Here is an 18,129-nt window from a genome sequence, read left to right on the forward strand (position 1 = left end):
AACAAAGCATATTTATGTATTTTCTACACTTGCACTAATTAAATAATTGCCAGGTGGTAGTGTTTTGTATGCAGGGGTTGGCCATTCATTCTAGCAATGTATAGCCCTGAACTAAAAGGATTGCTTGATTGCCGATAGCCAGCTATGGTTAAGCAGGAATAAACGCTTCACTTTACATCTGTACACCACAAGGACTTTTGCAAACATTATTACGAATTCTTTATTTTTAACGCATCCATTGTCACCATTGTGGTAGCAGAAGACAAACTCAAGTCCTGCATAACTTTTCTAGACATCAAAGAAACACCGTAGAAAAGTGGACTACATCCATTCTCACTTAAAATGGACAGGCACGATAGGGAAAAACAGGAAGAAGAGAAGAAAACCCTGCCCCTCTCTTACCTCTTCCCATTAATAGATCATTATAATAATACAGAAGGAGAGTGTATTTGATACTCACTCCTGTATATTTTTCCAGAGTTTTATGTTATGTCACTGCAGCAAAAAGGAAAGTGAGTATATTGGACACTCTGTCAAATATACTTTAATTTGGCCTGAGTGGTGAAGGCCTGGAGGTGTCCATCACAACTGGCACCAGAATTCGTTGAAACGGAAGTGGATGGACACAGCAGATCGGATCTTCTGTAACCATGTGGCTGCTGTGTAGTGGAAACCCAGCCTTTGAGGTGGGCAGGCAATCAAGTGTTTACAGAGTTCCTAGATAGCTTATGGTGAGTTCCTAGATAGCTCATGGTGACCCAGAACCACTAGGATATTACAAGGGGCTCAAAGGCCGCAAAATGCCATTTTACTAAAAATCAAGCTTGCAGGCTGCAGTCCCAGTCCTTCATTAGGATGAGGTAAAGATTGGATGTGGCTCCAAGGTTTGGTGGAGAATGTGAAGTTGTTATGTTAGGTTCCCCACATTGTTTGGGAAGAGACCCCGGAACATACAAGCATGCATATAAAGGTTATACAGGGTTGTGATGTAACATTCAGACCTTCCGATGTGGGAGATTTTGATCCTATCATTGGGAATCACTTCCTTGCCATTCTTCACCCATATTCCAGTAACGGTCTCGTCGGACACCTCACACTTGAAGACGGCCTGCTCTTTGGCCTTCACTGTCAGGTCAGCCACCCCTTGGAGGACCTCCAGCTGCTTCTCTGCAAAGGAGATAAAATGATACGTGTGATGCTGAGACACTTCAACCCAAAGATGAAAGATGACTGCTGCATGTCAGACAGTGACAAAGCCTTCTGAGCTGCCTCCATTTTATGATGGCCCACTGATGACCTAGTGGTACTGTAACTCAGCCGAGTATGGCAGGGGGCACCTGGATCAAATTATAGATGTCTCTTCACCCCGATCTACTATTGGTCCTATTCACTTCTCTTCTTCTAACCTGAACTCACCATGCCTTCTGTGGCACAGCTAGACCAATATGAATTTTTGCAATTTCGCCTATACGTAATTACGATTTCTATATTTACTTGATTTTGTACAGTCATTCGTAATGTTGCGTAATTTTCATGTAATTTCGTGCCGATTTTGGCAGTGAATAGCAAAGCCCCCGTACATGCTACTGACTCCAAAATTGCTACGTATGTTAAGAAGAATAGTGGATACAAGTCAAAAAAATAATTTTCTAAAAAGACCTTGTAGTTTTTGAGAAAATTGAGTTTAAAAATGCAAAGAAAAAATGTTTTTTAAACTCAGAAAAATTACAATTTAAAAACAATTTTTCTTTGCATTTTTAAAATTTTCTCAAAAAATACATGGTCTTTTTGAAATTTTTTTTTTTTTTACTTGTACTCACTATTCTGCTTAACATATGTAGCAATTTTGGTAGCAATAGCATCTATGAGGGCTAAAGTCGGCACCAAATTATGCGAAATTTTGCGACAATTACGTGAAAAATTATGCGTAATTATGAAAAATTACTATTACATACGCAATTAAGTACGATTTTCCCTGAACTATCACACTATGACTACAATGCGTAAATGCGAATTTCAACGCAAAATTTCGGCCCATCATTGAATGTACTCTCTTAGGGTTAGGCCAAGGTAGAGTCTTGGGAGCTTCTGGGTGCAGGGCCAGGAGGGGGGTTACCTAATACTGGAGTCCGAACTGATATCTACACTGGGGAAGGGGGCTACCTAATACTGGAGGGAGGCACATCTGGCAAACTATATTGGGGGACCTACCTAATACTTGGGACATATCTAGCTACTTATACTGGGGGAGGGGGGTAAGGAACTTACTTGATACTGGGAGTACATCTGGCTACCTATACTGGAGGGGGAGAAACCCAGGGGGGGGGGTGAATCTCTGCCGTTGGTGCTGGAGAACCTTATCCTGGTGCTATAGTACCATTCTTGGCACTCACCCTGCACCATCAGCTCAGCAACAGATTCTCCTCCGTTGGTCTTCGCAGTGTAGTTGCCGCTGTCTTCCAGTGTAGTCTCGTTAATGTATAGATAATGCTTCTTGCCATCCTTCTTAAAGCGATATTTAAAGGTTTCTTCTCTGGTCAGCTCTACCCCGTCCTTTTCCCTGTGGGAAACAAACAAGCCATAAGATTAGTTCACATGGGGTAACGGAGGCAGTGCAGTCACCGCTTGCCAGCCACTCTGTGGTACCAATAGCCATATATGGATGGCTGTGGCATTCATGGTGGACTCATGCACGTGCATCTGATTGGCTGTCAGAAGCTATGGGTGGTGTCCATCTATTGCTTTCCATCAGCACTGGGTGTCAAACACTGACATAAATGTCCATTAGCTTTTGCCATAAATGTTGCCATTAATATGATTAGTGATGTATAATGTGCCAACACATTCCATGGCAATGTACAAGGTAAGAAACAAACATGGAGTACATAATAATCTCTCTGAAATGATTTCACTGATCTACCATCCTGCAGCACTCTACATTACATCAAATTCCAACCAGTATAGTTGTCCTTGAATAAAGTGTAAAGTTTTTTGCCTTTCATTTTTATTAGTAATGGTGGCATTGTCTTAAAAACTAGTAAAACAAGTAAAAAAATAAAATAAAAACAAAATTAATGAAACAAAAAAGGGTGAAGAAAACTGAGGTGATAACTGAGGGTAAGGGCCCATTCACACTTAGAAGCGCAAAACGCGGGCGATTTTTGCCGGCGTTTTGCGGGAGTGATTTTTCCAATATTTCATGCGGAAAAATCACTGGACATGGCAGCGATTTCTCCGCGATCGCGTTTAGCACTGAAACCGCCTGAAAATTGTGCAGGCTACGCATTTGCGTTTTTGGGCGATTTGCGGCGATTACCGCAAATTGCCCACGTAAGAATGGGCCCATAGGGTTTTAGTACACTAGCGCTTTCAAAAGCGTTAGTGTTTGAGCGTTTTGCCGAAATCGCCGGCAAAACGCTCAAATGTGAATGGGCCCTAATGGAAGAATCTCTTCCATCACCCCTCTTCCACCACCAGGTGGCACTGCACAGCTGACACTATACTCTGAGCCTCGATCACATGTAATAACATTTGATCAGAAGTCAGAAGAGGATGCCGGGAGTGCAGCGCTGCTGGTGGAGGATGAGGAGAAACTGGTCCATCGTCCGAACAGGCAATTATGACAGGTCCCTGCGCCACTCTGCATAGCCTGCCAGGCTGGGGAAGGCACACTTTAAAGGGAACCTAAACTGAGAGGGATAAGGATGTTTCCTTTTAAACTATACCAGTTGCCTGGCAGTCCTGCTAATCTATTTGCTGCAGTAGAGGTTGAATCACACCTGAAACTAGCATGGAGCCGATCCAGTCTGACTTCAGTCAGACCACCTGATCTGCATGCTTGTTCAGGGGCTGTGGCTGAAAGTATTATAGACACAGGATCAGCAGGAGAGTCAGGCAACTGGTATTATTTTAAAAGGAAAAATTCATTCCTTCTCAGTTTAGGCTCCCTTTAAAAAATGAAAAGGTGAGACTGATGGAGGCTTGCAGATTAATTTCCTTTTCCACACATTGGCCTCAATTCACTAAACTTATCTCCTGTCTTTAATAACTCTTCTAGAGTTGTTACCATGGTGATAAGGCATGTAGTATTCAGGAAACATTTTACCTCAGGCAAGCCTAAAGTTAACTCTTTTGTCTTTAAATTAACTCTCCAATCCTTAACCACTTTGTCCTCCTTGACGTATAAAAACGTCAAGGAGGACAGGCGCGCTCCCGCGCGCTCCCACGGCCGATCGCGCGCGTGCACGCGCACTCCCGGCCGCGGAGTCGGTAGCCACGGAATCAATGTATCGGGCTGGGGAGCCCGATCATTGATTCCTCTCCCCCGCTGAAAAAGCGACAGCTTCTCTCGGAAGCTTCGCTCTTTCTGAAGCTGTGTCCCTCTAAGCGTACATTGTACGCTTAGAGTGACGTCATGTAAAAAAAATCGAGATTGCCATCTTGTGGCCAAAAAGTAAAACTACAAGCAAATACCCAAAAACATTACACTACACCAATATTTCCCCAAATAAAACACTTTTATATCCCACCCTCCCAAAAATGCCCACATAAAATGTTTAATAAAAAAAAAAAAAAAAACATTACTATAAAAAAAAAACAACATAAATATTTACCTAAGGGTCTAAACTTTTTAAATATCTATGTAAAGATGAAATATTTCTCTCTATTTTTTTTTATAAGCTTGTAAATAGTGATGTATGCAAAACGGAAAAAATGCTCTTTTATTTCCAAATAAAATATTGTCGCGATACATTGTGATAGGGACATAATTTAAATGGTGAAATAACCGTGACAAATGGGCAATAACAATACGTGGGTTTTAATTATGGAGGCATGTATTATTTTAAAACTATAATGGCCGAAAACTGACAAATAATGAATTTTTTCATTTTTTTTCTTATTCTTCCTGTTAAAATGCATTTACAGTAAATTGGCTCTTAGCAAAATGTACCCCCCAAAGAAAGCCTAATTGGTGGCGGAAAAAACAAGATATAGATCAGTTCATTGTGATTAGTAGTGATAAAGTTATAGGCTAATGAATGGGAGGTGAACATTGCTCGGATGCATAAGCTGAAAACGACTGAGATGTTAAGTGGTTAAAATAACTCCAGAGTTAAAGACAGGCTGTTAATTAGCTGCATGTGAAAATAACTACATAGGAGGTACATTAACTACAGAGGAGGTAAATTAACTACAGGAGAGGTAACTTAAGGAATGAAGAGGTAAGATAACTCTCTCACGTGTGGAGGTAAGTTTTCTCTTGCCTTATTATCTCCAGCATGATCTTAGTGAATTGAGGCCAATGTCAGTTGTCTGACAGCCCAGTTCATCTTCTGGCATTAGTAGTGTCTGAGTCGTAAACTTTGAAACAGGCATGCGGCTAATCCAGTAAGACTTTAAGCAGAGCAAGTGATCGGCTTGCTTGTTCAGGTTCTATGGCTAAAGTGGACCTGAACTCTTGCACAGGATAGGAAAAAAACTGAGAGAAATGTACCCTGTATGTATTTAGAGCATTTAGCCTGTCTAATTCCCCCTCATCTGTGTCTAATCATAAGTTGTAATTTAATCACTCAGCTGTGTCAGCTCTGGAATCTCCTCTGCCATGGCAGAGCAGCTAATTTGTAAACACAGAATGTTAAAGAGAACCCGAGGTGGCTTGTAAGAATCCTATTAGCACACAGAGGCTGGGTCTGCATATAATGCCCAGCCTCTGTTGCTATACTGTGCCCTCCCCCAGGCCCCCCTCCATGCAGCGTGTCGCCAGCAGGCTGTTTACATCTGCCCTATCACTCTCGCCGCTCCCCCGTCTCCTCTAAGTCGCCGCTCTCCACCTGCGTCCCTTCTCTCCCCGCTGATTGGAGGGAAGGGACTCGGGCGGGGAGTGGCGACATAGAGGAGGCGGGGGAGCAGCGAGAGTGATAGGGCATATGTAAACAGCCTGCTGGCGACACGCTGCGTAGAGGAGAGCGTGGAGGGGGGCCTGGGGGGGCACTATATAGCTACAGAGGCTGGGCATTATATGCAGACCCAGCCTCTGTGTGCTAATAGCATTCTTACAAGCCACCCCGGGTTCTCTTTAAAGAGATTCTGTAACAACAAAACCTCCCCTGGGGGGTACTCACCTCGGGTGGGGGAAGCCTCCGGATCCTAATGAGGCTTCCCACGCCGTCCTCTGTCCCACGGGGGTCTCGCTGCAGCCCTCCGAACAGCCGGCGACAGAGCTGACTGTAGCTTCAATATTTACCTTTGCTGGCTCCAGCGGGGGCGCTGTGGCTGCTTTCGTCACGGAAATAGACGGAAATACCCGATCTCCGTCGGGTCCTCTCTACTGCGCAGGCGCCGGAAACTTGCGCCTGCGCAGTAGAGCAGACCCGACGGCGTTCGAGTATTTCCGCCTACTTCGGAGCCGACAGCCGTCAGAGCGCCTGCGCAGGAGCCAGGAAGGTAAATATTACGTCACCGCTGCACGGAGGGCTGCAGCGAGACCCCTGACGGATGGAGGACGGCGTGGGAAGCCTCATTAGGATCCGGAGGCTTCCCCCACCCGAGGTGAGTACCCCCCAGGGGACGTTTTGTCGTTACAGTTCCTCTTTAACAAAATGTCTGCTTCTATGATGAGGGCCCGTTTCCACCTGTGTAAATCTGCATGCGTTTTCTGCATGCAGATCCGCATAACCAATACAAGTGGATGGGCCTGTTTCCACTTGTCAGAAATCCTGTGCGGTTTTGTGTGCAGGAAACATCTGCACGGCAGAGCCATCAGATTCGCATACAATGTATTTAATAGGAAATTTGCATGCGTTTTCGTATGCGAATTTTACCGCGATTTTTACCGCAAATTCGTGGGTGTTTTCGCATAAAATCAATGTAAAAGCACACAGGCACTCACATGGTTAAATTTGCATACTTACCAACATATGCGAAAACGCCTGCGAATTCGCGGTAAAATTCGCATTCACATGCAAATTCGTTTTTGCGTTTTCCGCGACCAATTCGCACCGCACAAGTGGAAACGGGCCCTCAAAGTAGACACACTACAGATGTATTGCAGGGTTTTTCAAAAAAAAAAAAATATCCGAATGACCACAGCAAGTGACTGACATAGGGTATTTGTCAGGCGACTTTTGGGCAGATATCGTGCAGGCGGCACATTTTATCAACATTGTTCTACAGAATGTGTGCATAATGTGTGTAATGCCACTTCCGCAGTATTTAAATGAGTTGGTCATTTGTAATAGTGTGCAGCAGACAACATCGCTGGAAAGACTTGCTGTTTGTCATTGCCGCTGGTAGAGTTGTCACCGATAGACCTTGCTTTTTTTCTTTGTGGCGACTTTTGTTGAGCACATGCATGAGACTTTAGAGACACAGGATCCGGGAGACAGCCATGCAACTGGTATTGTTTAAAAGGAAATAAATATGAAATATGAGGTTCCCTTTAATTTAAAGGACAACTGAAGTGAGAGGTATATCGAGGCTGCCATAGTGATTGCTTTTTAAGCAATACCAGTTACCTGGCTATCCTGCTGTTGCTCTGTCTCTATTAATTTTAGACATACATCCTGAGCAAGCACGCAGCAGATCAGGTGTTTGACATTACTGTCAGATCTGACAAGATTAGCTGCATGCTTGTTTCTGGTGTTATTCAGACACTGTTGCAGCCAAATAGATTAGCAGGGCTGCCAAGCAACTGGTATTGTTTAAAAGGAAATTCATATGGCAGCCTCCATAGACCACTCACACAGTTGTCCATTAAGGTGTACTTTAATTCCATACATTAAAACAGGTGCTACAATTAGCGATATTCTACTGCTGGAGTCCAATAGTAAAATATTGGTAATGTTTACCAATATTTCACTATGGCTAAACCTAACCCCTATTCTCACACAGAACCCTCCCTCTACCGATGCCTAACCCTAACCCCTCCTTCCCCCCGATGGTGCCTAACCCTAATTCTATTCTCACACAGAACCCTCCCTCTACCGATGCCTAACCCTAACCCCCCCTTCCCCCCGGTGGTGCCTAACCCTAGGGGCTCTTTACACTTAATGCATTGGTATGCGTTAGTACAAACTGGTATTCGTTTTTTCCATAGCAGTGCACTGTGATCAAGCTTTTAGCTAAAACAAGTATAGAGGTAACTGAGCCATTGGGGAACATGGGCATTACTGTGAAAATCAGATTTCTTTCAAATATAAATTAGAGCAATTGAATAAGTGCAAATGGGCCCTAAGAACGCTCCCCCCCCCTCCCGTGATGCCTAACCCTAAGGCCCCCCCAGTGGTGCCTAACTCTAAGAAACCCGCCCCCCCCCCCATTGAAGCTTAACCCCCAAGACTCCCCTGAAGTTGCCTAACCCAGGGAGCACCTAAACCTACCCCCTCCTAAACCTTACCCCCCTCCCCCTGCCGTGCACCCAAATTTCTGTCCCTTTACACAAATCACAGCTTTTATAGTAGGCGCCTATGACTACTCCCTATTTCGTAAGGGTTCCTGCATTGTTGTTTTTGCTGTTTCGCTTTAATGCCCCTAATAAAAATGTAACAACTGCAGGTTGGTAACTACAGCGGAGCTGAGATTGTACCCAAGGTGCCTTTCACAGGAGCATCTGCTGACACAGCACAGCCGTCTCTCCTGTGAATAAGAGACGGTGGGAGACACATTCTGGCAGCTGTGATGTGACATAGCTGGGAAGGCATCCATGCTTTTACAAGTTTAGTTTAGGGGCAGAGAGGTGCTATTTTAAATGCTGAAACCGAGCCCCTAGCTATAATTAAAGGGGTGCAAGGAGCTTTGTTAAAATGCCAATGCTTCAGCGGGAGACGTGCAAGCTTGGTCCTGCGGAATGCCATCTCTGCTCCTTCATCTAAAAAAAAGGCACGTTGACGTCCAGGCCCATAATTGATAGAGAGTGTAAACATGTACCACGGGCAGAAGCTCCAGTGGCAAACTGTCACAGGGTCAGGCTGCCAGTAACAGTTGGAAGCTGTACAGGGCCCCACTGCAGAAAGAAGTTGACAGTTTTTCAAAGATAAATTGTGGTGCTTTTAATTTTTTTTATATAGATTAACATATTAAAGTGAAGCGCCCCTTTTATTGAGAAAAATACAAAACCCTTCAGCTTTTAGGTAGGCATTAACTCTGAGAGGGTTGAAGGTTAGAGGTAGGAGGCGGGGCTGTGCCCAGAGCCGACAGCCGTGAGGGTGAGACCTGGCTTCATAGGTCATGCAGCTCAGGTTCTATGTTAGTCATAGAGAGAATGCGAAACATAACAACATAAGTGGTTTAGGTAATACCTTTAACGACTAACTGTAAAGGATTTCTTTGCAAGCTTTCAAAACTGTGACCAAGAATTGAACTTCATCCCAATCAGTAGCTGATACCCCCTTTTACAAGAGAAATCTATTATTTTTCACAAACGGATCATCAGGGGGCGCTGTATGGCTGATATTGTGGTGAAACCCCTCCCACAAGAAACTCTGAGGACAATGGTCCTAGCAGTTTCCTGTCTGTGAACCTTGCTGCGTTGTGGGAAATAGCTGTCTACAGCTGTTTCCAACTGCCAAAAAAGCAAGCAGCAGCTACATCACCTGTCACTGCCAGCAGTAAAAATGTCACTATGTGAAAAATGACAGAATGTAAATCAGGGATTTAAAAGATTTTACAATGGGCAAACACTGACTAAATCATGTATACATAATTATTGTAAAAATGAAGCACTTTTTTATTATATTATTTTCACTGGCGTTCCTCTTTAAAATTTATTCTTCAAGCATGATACAGAACTGGTATGGTTCTGATCCAGTTCTGTATCATGCTTGAAGAAGAAACGTAAAGGGGAACTGAAGTAAGAGGTATACGGAGGCTGCCATATTTATTTCCTTGTAATCAATACCAGTTGCCTGGCAGCCCTGCTGGTCTATTTCTCTGCAGTAGTATCTGAATAACACCAGAAACAAGCATGCAGCTAGTCTTGTCAGATCTGACTTTAGGCTACTTGCACACCAAGACGTTGCGTTAGGTGCTACGTTAAGGTCGCATAACGTGCACCTAACGCAACGTATGGTGGTGCGGGAGAGGACGGTAGAGTGAGCCGCGTTAGGCGGCTCTATCCGTATAAGGTCTCCCAGAGTGGCGTTGATTGGCCGGCGGGACCACGTGATGCGGAGCGAGACGCATCACGTGGTCCCGCCGGCCAATCAGCGGCCGCCAGTGCAGTGCATATTAAGTAGCCATGTGCGCAGCTACTGTAGCTGCATCTCCCCGCCTCCTCTCCGCCCCCCACTGAGCATGTGCAAACAGTCTAACGCGGCTATAACCGCTCTAACGCCGTAGCATGCTCCACTTTCGGCAGAACGTGCAGCGTTACATGTAACTCAACGTGTGCTGTGTGAACAGCTCACTTGTGTTACATTGCTGTGCGTTGGGGGAGCGTTACAGGCGCACTAACGTGCGCCTGTAACTTCTTAGTGTGTAAGCAGCCTTAAAGAGGAACTCCAGTGAAAATAATGTAATAAAACAAGTGCTTCATTTTTACAATAATTATGTATAAATGATTTAGTCAGTGTTTGCTCATTGTAAAATCTTTCCTCTCCCAGATTCACATTCTGACATGTATTACATGGTGACATTGTTACTGTGGGCAGGTTATGTAGCTGCTCCTAGCTGTTTTGGCTGTTAGAGACAGCTGTAAGCAGGCAGCTATTTCCTGTCGTGAACCTTGTTACATTGTGGCAGTTTGCCCAGAGTACCGCGGTCCTCAGAGCTTCTTGTGGGAGGGGTTTCACCACAATATCAGTCATACAGCGCCCCCAGATGGTCTGTTTGTGAAATGCAATAGATTTGTCATGTAGAAGAGGGTATCAGCTACTGATTGGGATAAAGTTAAATTCTTGGTCGGAGTTTCTCTTTAAAGTCTGAAACACCTGATCTGCTGCATGCTTGTTCAGGGGCTATGGCTAATAGTATTAGAGGCAGAGGATCAGCAGGGCTGCCAGGCAACTGGTATTGATTAAAAGGAAATAAATATGGCAGCCTCCGTATACCTCTTACTTCAGTTCCCCTTTAAAGTGTTTGAAAGCTTGCAAAGAAATCTTGTACGATTAGTCAAGATCTGAACTCATAACTTCCTCTCGGCTCTAAAAGATAAGCTGGATGACTATTCTCAAATGCCGGCCGGCAGGATCATGTTAATTGCATCTGGTTGGTGCAGATGCTACTTCTGGGCTGCTGACTGCGCTGAATAGAACTGTTTATATATACAGTGGCCTGATGAAGGGCACAACATAGCCCAAAACGAACATGTTGTTGCCTAAATAATTATTGCTCATCACGTCAAGCAGGGGCGTAGCAATAGGGGGTGCAGCGGTAGCGACCGCATCGGGGCCCTTGGGCCAGAGGGGCCCCGAAGGGCCCTCCCTCAACTACAGTATTAGCACTCTATTTGTCCTGTGCTCATAATAATCACTTTTATAGGTGCTATGGATAGCAGTAATCATTAACTAGCTGTTCCCCATCCCCTTCTTTCACCTCTGACACTGTAGTAGCCATTGGCAAGTTTTGGTGTGCCGTATCAGTTGTTATGTATAGAGTGCTAGGGGGGCCCCATTGTAAAACTTGCATCGGGGCCCACAGCTTTTTAGCTACGCCACTGACGTCAAGCCAGATCATAGTGTCTATCAGTGTCATGAAAGTCCCTTTTTGGACATACTATATTGTTGTTCATGAAGACTGTTCTCACGGATATAAAAAAAAGTTGTATGAATATGTCAATTTTTGAATTTATGTATTATGCCAATAAAGTTGTATCAAGTTTTATACTGCAAGATTGTGCTACAGTATCTTATTAAAAGTTGTAGTCCTTTTTAAGAAACAAATAGAGGAGATTCCTGAGCAGGTATCAACTAAACTACTTTTGTTGTTATGTCGTCAGATGCTCCCTCCGCCTGCCGCTAGCCCCCCGATCAGTGAATGGGAATATAGTTCCCATTCATCGATCTATGTCCCCCGCAGAAAAACTGATGATCTCTCATCAGAGACCACCGTCTTTCTGCCAAAAAAAAATGTCCTGTCCTCTTTCTAGTTCCTGGATGCGAGATCGTTTGCATCCAGGACTTTTTTGACTATGGCCATCTTGTGGCCAAATAGTAAACTACACCCATTTTTTTATTAAACAATTACATTATTTTACATTTAAAATTAGCTGTTTCCTTCCAACACCAAAAATTACCCAAATACATTTTTTATAAAATAAATAAAATAAAAAAAATTACAATAAAAAAAACCAAAAACAACATAAATGGTTACCTAAGGCTCTGAACTTTTTAAATACGCATGTCAAGAGAGTATATTATTATATTATTTTAAATTATAAACTTGTAAATAGTGTTGGACGCAAACTGAAAAAAATTCACCTTTATTTCTAAATAAAATATCGGCGACATACATTGTGATAGGGACATAATTTAAACGGTGCAATGACCGGGACAAATGGGCAAATAAAATAAATGAGTTTTAATTACGGTAGCGTATATTAATTTCAAACTATAATGGGCAAAACTGAGAAATAATGAATTTGTTTCATTTCTTTCTTAATCTTCCTGTTAAAATGGATTTAGAAAAAAATTATTCTTAGCAAAATGTACTGTACTACCCAAAGAAAGCCTAATTAGTGGCGGAAAAAATGAGATATAGATCAATTCATTGTAATATGCATGAGGTTTTCGACACTGTGGGGCTGAACCGGTTCAATATAAGTGAGTGGCGATTTACTAGGGTCGTAACTAGAAATCATGGGCCCCCCTGCGAAACTTTGGATGGGACCCCCTCCCGCTAAACACCCCCTCCCCTTCCCCTCAGCCTCAGATTATTACACTCATTCTGTCCTCCTTTGGTGGAGCAGAACTGGTTCTGGAGACTTCTATAGCATCACTACAGGACACAGCAGTTGGGGAAGGGTAAAAAAGGATGGGAGTAGAACAGCACTGTACACAAGAACCTGCTGAACTTTGAAGAGGTACTGTATACAAATCTGTCTGCAAAACTTTGTACGATTCCTTATCAGTAGCTGAGCAGATGCAGTGATGAGAACAATTGTGCAGAGAGCAGAAAGTTTTTTTGATCCTTGCCCTTAGTTTTCAGTCTCTCAGGACGGGGCCTCCTGGTGCTTCTGGACACCCCTGCGGCTGCATCCCTTGCAGGGTCCATTGTTACGCCCCTGCAGTGAGGGTAAAATCTAGATCACCTTGTTAGCAAAAAAGTCTGCCAGCATGCCTGGCGTTTGGGCACATGTGATCATGTTCTGTCAAATCATGGATTTATTAACCACTAGTTATGGCCTCCTATGGGCTGATATTATAACCAAGATGGTGGTATTGTAGATTTCTAGGCTGACAGAAAAATTTATTTTTTGCATGATTCCTCTTGTTTTTAAAGAAAAGTAAAATATATATATTAAAAAATAAAATCAAAAGACAGTCTCATCGGCCTTCTTAAAAACTATAGGTTGGCTAGGTTGACTTTAAAACCAAGGGGGCGGTTGTCTTTCAAAAGCCTGAAAAATGGTCTGTGTGTACAGAAGCTGGGTTCCATCATAAATCCTTTCCAAGCATTTGCTGCTCGCTAGGTAGTGATGAGCACGAACTTCACATAATCATAATTATGCATCTAAATTCATAATTATGATGCAAAATCATAATGTGAAATTTTGTGAAAAATCGTAGTTTGTAATCATAATCAGAAATCCGAATTTTGGAATTTTCGAGTTACTTCTGCATAGTTTTGTGCAGACTTTGGTGGTTAATAAGCCCGCATACATATTACCATCGCCAAAATTGTTACATATATTTAAGTGAACCTCCAGACTAAAAACCTACTCAGCAGCCCTGAAAAGACTTGGTGTTTCTTTAACAGTTTCACACCATCAGAACTTTGTTTTTCTTACCCAAACCTCATTTTTAGCTGCACATAAGAAAACTGCCAGGGCATTTTTCCCCTGATGTTTTTTTTTTTGCATTTTTCCCCTGATTTCTGATGTTGTTGTTCTCGTTCTGCTATTTTGGTGCATTTTTTTTTTTAATTTTTAATTTGAGATTTGAAGCCTAGTGCACACAGCTGAGAGGGGTGATCAGGACACAGGACAGTTGGAACTGTGTCTCATGCTCCCTGTCACCTCCTTTCAACCAAAAAGATGGCTGCCCCATGAAATCACAAACATGTGCCTGTTCTTTTAAAACAGGGTGGGTAAGAGATTATTACCTATCTATTTTAATTAAGATAACTAATGTAACTTATTGACAGTATGTTTATTTAGGCTGAAGTTCCCCTTTAAGGGGAATAGCAGGAACAAGTCAAAATATCTCATTTTCATTTACATTTTTAAGATTGATTTTCAAACTACAAGGTCTTTTGAAAAATTATTGTTTTGACTTATACACTGTTCCTATTGGCACAAAATTACATGAAAATTACGTAAAAGAAAGTGAAGTTACAAATGGATTACACAAAATCAATTAAATGTCCAAATCGTAATTACGTAGGGCTGTAATTGCAAAAATGTACGCAAAATTTTGTGTAACCGTAATTAGCAGATAGCGATCATCACTAATCGCCGGTGATCAGCAATGCGCTATGACAGCTTATTCTTATTGAGGTGATCTCACTAGAGCGATTTGATTTTGTCAGAATCGCAAATGCAGCGCCAGCAGCGTTTTAAATAATTGTGTTTGTGTTCAAAGTATTGGAACATAAAACTGCTTACAAAGCGGCAAAAATCGCTTGTTAAAATCACTTGTCGGTTACATTTTCCTATTTATAGCAGAACCCAAGGCTAGCTTGAGGTGGATGTATAAAGTGATTTTTGTCAACTAGCAAAATTGTGGGTAGTTTGTTTGGCAGTTTGGGTGGGCTGCACTGAGCGCTAGTGAGAATATGGCCCAGTGCACACCAATAACCGCTAGCGCATCACAAAAGCTAGCTTTTTTTAAACCGTTTTTTCTAGGCATGTGCAGAGCGATTTTCTATACATGCCTAGCATTTTTTGGAGCGTTTTGGTGTAGCATATTTTATTTTTTGTTCAGTAGAGCTGTAACTGAACAGCTTCTGTAACAAAAACGCTTGGAAAATCGCTCTGGTCTAGCGCTTTTCAGAGAGATTTTCCACTTTCCTATACTTAACATTGAGGCAGAATCACCTCAGAAATCCACAAAAATGCTGCAGGACCCGAGTTTGCATTTGGGGGAAAAAAACAAATTGCTCTGGTGTGCACCATCCCACTGAAATACATTAGCCAAGCTATTTTCAAACCACAAGCGTTTTTAAAAACTCTTGGGTCTTGATTCACTAATCGGCACTGAGCTGGTTAGTGTGCCTTATCACTTAGTGGGCACAAACTACAGCACTAACCTTTCTGAGGTTACTGTGCCTTATCTGAGGTTACTGTGCCTTATCTGAGTTAGTGTGCTTTATTTGAGGTTAGTGTGCCTTATTTGAGGTTAGTGTGCCTTATTTGAGGTTAGTGTGCCTTATCTGAGGTTAGTGTGCCTTATCTGAGGTTAGTGTGCCCTATCTGAGGTTAGTATGCCCTATCTGAGGTTAGTGTGCCCTATCTGAGGTTAGTGTGCCTTATCTGAACTTAGTGCCCCTTAAGTAGCTTTGTGCACACTAAAAGAAGCACAAAGCTACATCGCGCACTGCACAGCGCACAGCGTAATGCATTAATCTTTGCGCGCGGTGCGACGATAACGTCCCACCTGCTATACTGTATATGATGCAACCATAAGGTTGCATAGGATGCGACGATAACGGTGCACTGATGTGCCGTTTAGGTCACATCCTATGCGACCTTAAGGTCACATCATGTACAGTATAGCGGGTGCGATGTTATCGTGCAGTGCGCGATGTAGCTTTGTGCATCTTTTAGTGTGCACAAAGCTACTTAAGGGGCACTAAGTTCAGATAAGGCACCCTTACCTCAGATAAGGCACACTAAACTCAGATAAGGCACACTAAACTCAGATAAGGCACACTAACCTCAGATAAGGCACACTTAAGGTGGCCACACACCATACATTTTTTTAAATATCTGTTCAATTTAAGAATTGCAATCAATTTTTCTGACTGATTGTAACATTTCAAAAAATATGACCAACGTACCACACACCTATGTTCAATTTTTCCCCAATTATGTTAAAAATGATTGGAAACTCTGAGAAAATTGCCAGGGTGTGTATATTAATAAATTGACAATCTAACACACACCGTACAATCTTTAGAGAAATTGAAGAAAAATATCTGGCATTCCGGATAGATAAAAATTGAAAAAAACGGGAAATCCGATCGGATTTTTCAGTCGAATGAAAAAAAAGCTTTCAATTTTTTCGGGAGATACGATCATTTTTATCGAATTGCCGTAAAATCGGATCATTTTATTGTATCGCGTGTGGCCACCTTAACTCAGATAAGGCACACTAACTCAGATAAGGCACACTAACCTCAGATAAGGCACACTAACCGGCTCAGCGCTGGTTAGTGAATCAAGCCCCTTGTGTGCACCAGACCTATGACTGAGAATTTTCACAAAGCATAGATTACATTTTCATAAAAATAATACATTTTGCAGAATGTTTCAAAGTCAATAGGGCATAAGAAAACGTGTTTATGTAAATATCCCTGTTTCTGCAACAATCCTTGTTGTGCAAAAATTCTATGTATTTTTGAGAAAACTTCTCCTTTGGGGAAAACATGATTTTCACAGTAAAAAGAATTTTGTGATGTGGTTCCTAGTTGGCAAAGTCTTTTCTGCTCTTACCATTTTACATGTGCTCCTTCCTCTGACACCTCACACATAAATTCTACTCTCTCGCCAACCATCACCGCCTGATCTTCCAGCGGCCGTAGGATCAGAATTGGGGGCTCTGAAAACAAAACAAAAAGTTACACTACTGTTGAGATTCATTTGCAAGTTTTCAACATCTTTTTTTCCTTTTACTGGACATACTGAAACAAACAGTAGTAACAATGGCTATACAGTTCCTGTGGCATATTGCTATGTATCTCAGCAGTTGCAGCATTATTGGTAGCCCTGTAGGGATTTATGCAGTTCATCGCTCAGGGGAGAAACTGCCTGGACCTTATTGATTTGACAGCTCTGTATATCTTCCATGATGGAAGGAGATTGAAAGGGGAATAGGAAGGGGGAGAGGGGTCAGGGCCTGAGTCCACGAACGCAGTTGTGTCCGCTTCTGTCTGCTTTTCAGCATCTGTAACACTGATGTGTTGCTGAAAAGCAGACACAAATGTGTTAGTGTGCTCAGGCCCTCAGTGGATGCAATTCCACTACCCTCATGTGATTGAGATTGATGGAACCCACTGTGGCTCATATTAGTATTTTCTTAATAATGTCTCATACACACACTAGTTGGTTCTTGTTGGAGGTGAATGGTCAGACACATCGAAACATCTCTATTCAGATAATTTACCGTGTGTACAGCCTCCCCAATGTGTTGCTTAAAACCATTCCTTCACGTACCACACTGTCACCCCTTCTCCTCCCTCCATAGCAACAAAATGCGTCACAATACTGTAGTCTCTCAATATGTCTGTACAGCACTTGCCTGAGAGATTGAGTCCAGATCCCTGTGGGTGACATTTTTTGCACCTGTGAACGTGCCTTAAAGGGAACCCGAGGGGACAGGGTTGCCAGAAGTTAAACTGCTAGGCAGGCAACTGGTATTGTTTAAAGCAGAACTGAAATAATAAAAAACCAAAGCGTTTCACTTGCCTGGGGCTTCTGCCAGCCCCTTGTAGCCTTCCTGTCCCACGCCAGTCTTCCGCCGCCAGCTGCTTTCGGTAGCAGGACGCTATTGCTGAGAAAGATATGCGTGGCCCGGCCACCGAACCGCAAGTAGCTGGCGGCAGGAGAACGAAGACTCGCGGAGGACCGGCGTGGGACAGGAAGGCTGTAAGGGGCTGGCAGAAGCCCCAGGTGAGTGAAACTCTTAGTTTTTCTTTATTTCAGTTCCACTTTAAATGGAAATTAATATGGCAGCTTCCATATTACTCTCACCACGGGTACACAAAACTGCAGGATTCAGAAATAGTCCATAAGGATCCGGAGAACTATGGATGACA

At 42.9% G+C, this 18,129-nt stretch overlaps 1 protein-coding gene across 1 annotated transcript in view; it reads right to left on the reverse strand.

Annotated features, from left to right (window-relative positions):
* The window catches only part of MYBPC3 (myosin binding protein C3), a 217,473-nt gene that overhangs the window by 77,310 nt on the left and 122,034 nt on the right, over window positions 1-18,129 (reverse strand). The window contains exons 13-15 of the mRNA XM_068260679.1: window positions 16,808-16,913; window positions 2,394-2,560; window positions 1,002-1,167 (exon numbers count right to left, since the gene is read on the reverse strand). Of these exons, the coding sequence (XP_068116780.1) occupies window positions 1,002-1,167; window positions 2,394-2,560; window positions 16,808-16,913 (439 nt within the window). The remainder of the gene's footprint in view (window positions 1-1,001; window positions 1,168-2,393; window positions 2,561-16,807; window positions 16,914-18,129) is intronic.

The sequence above is a fragment of the Hyperolius riggenbachi genome, chromosome 11, assembly GCF_040937935.1.
Source record: "Hyperolius riggenbachi isolate aHypRig1 chromosome 11, aHypRig1.pri, whole genome shotgun sequence".
Lineage (NCBI taxonomy): Eukaryota > Metazoa > Chordata > Amphibia > Anura > Hyperoliidae > Hyperolius > Hyperolius riggenbachi.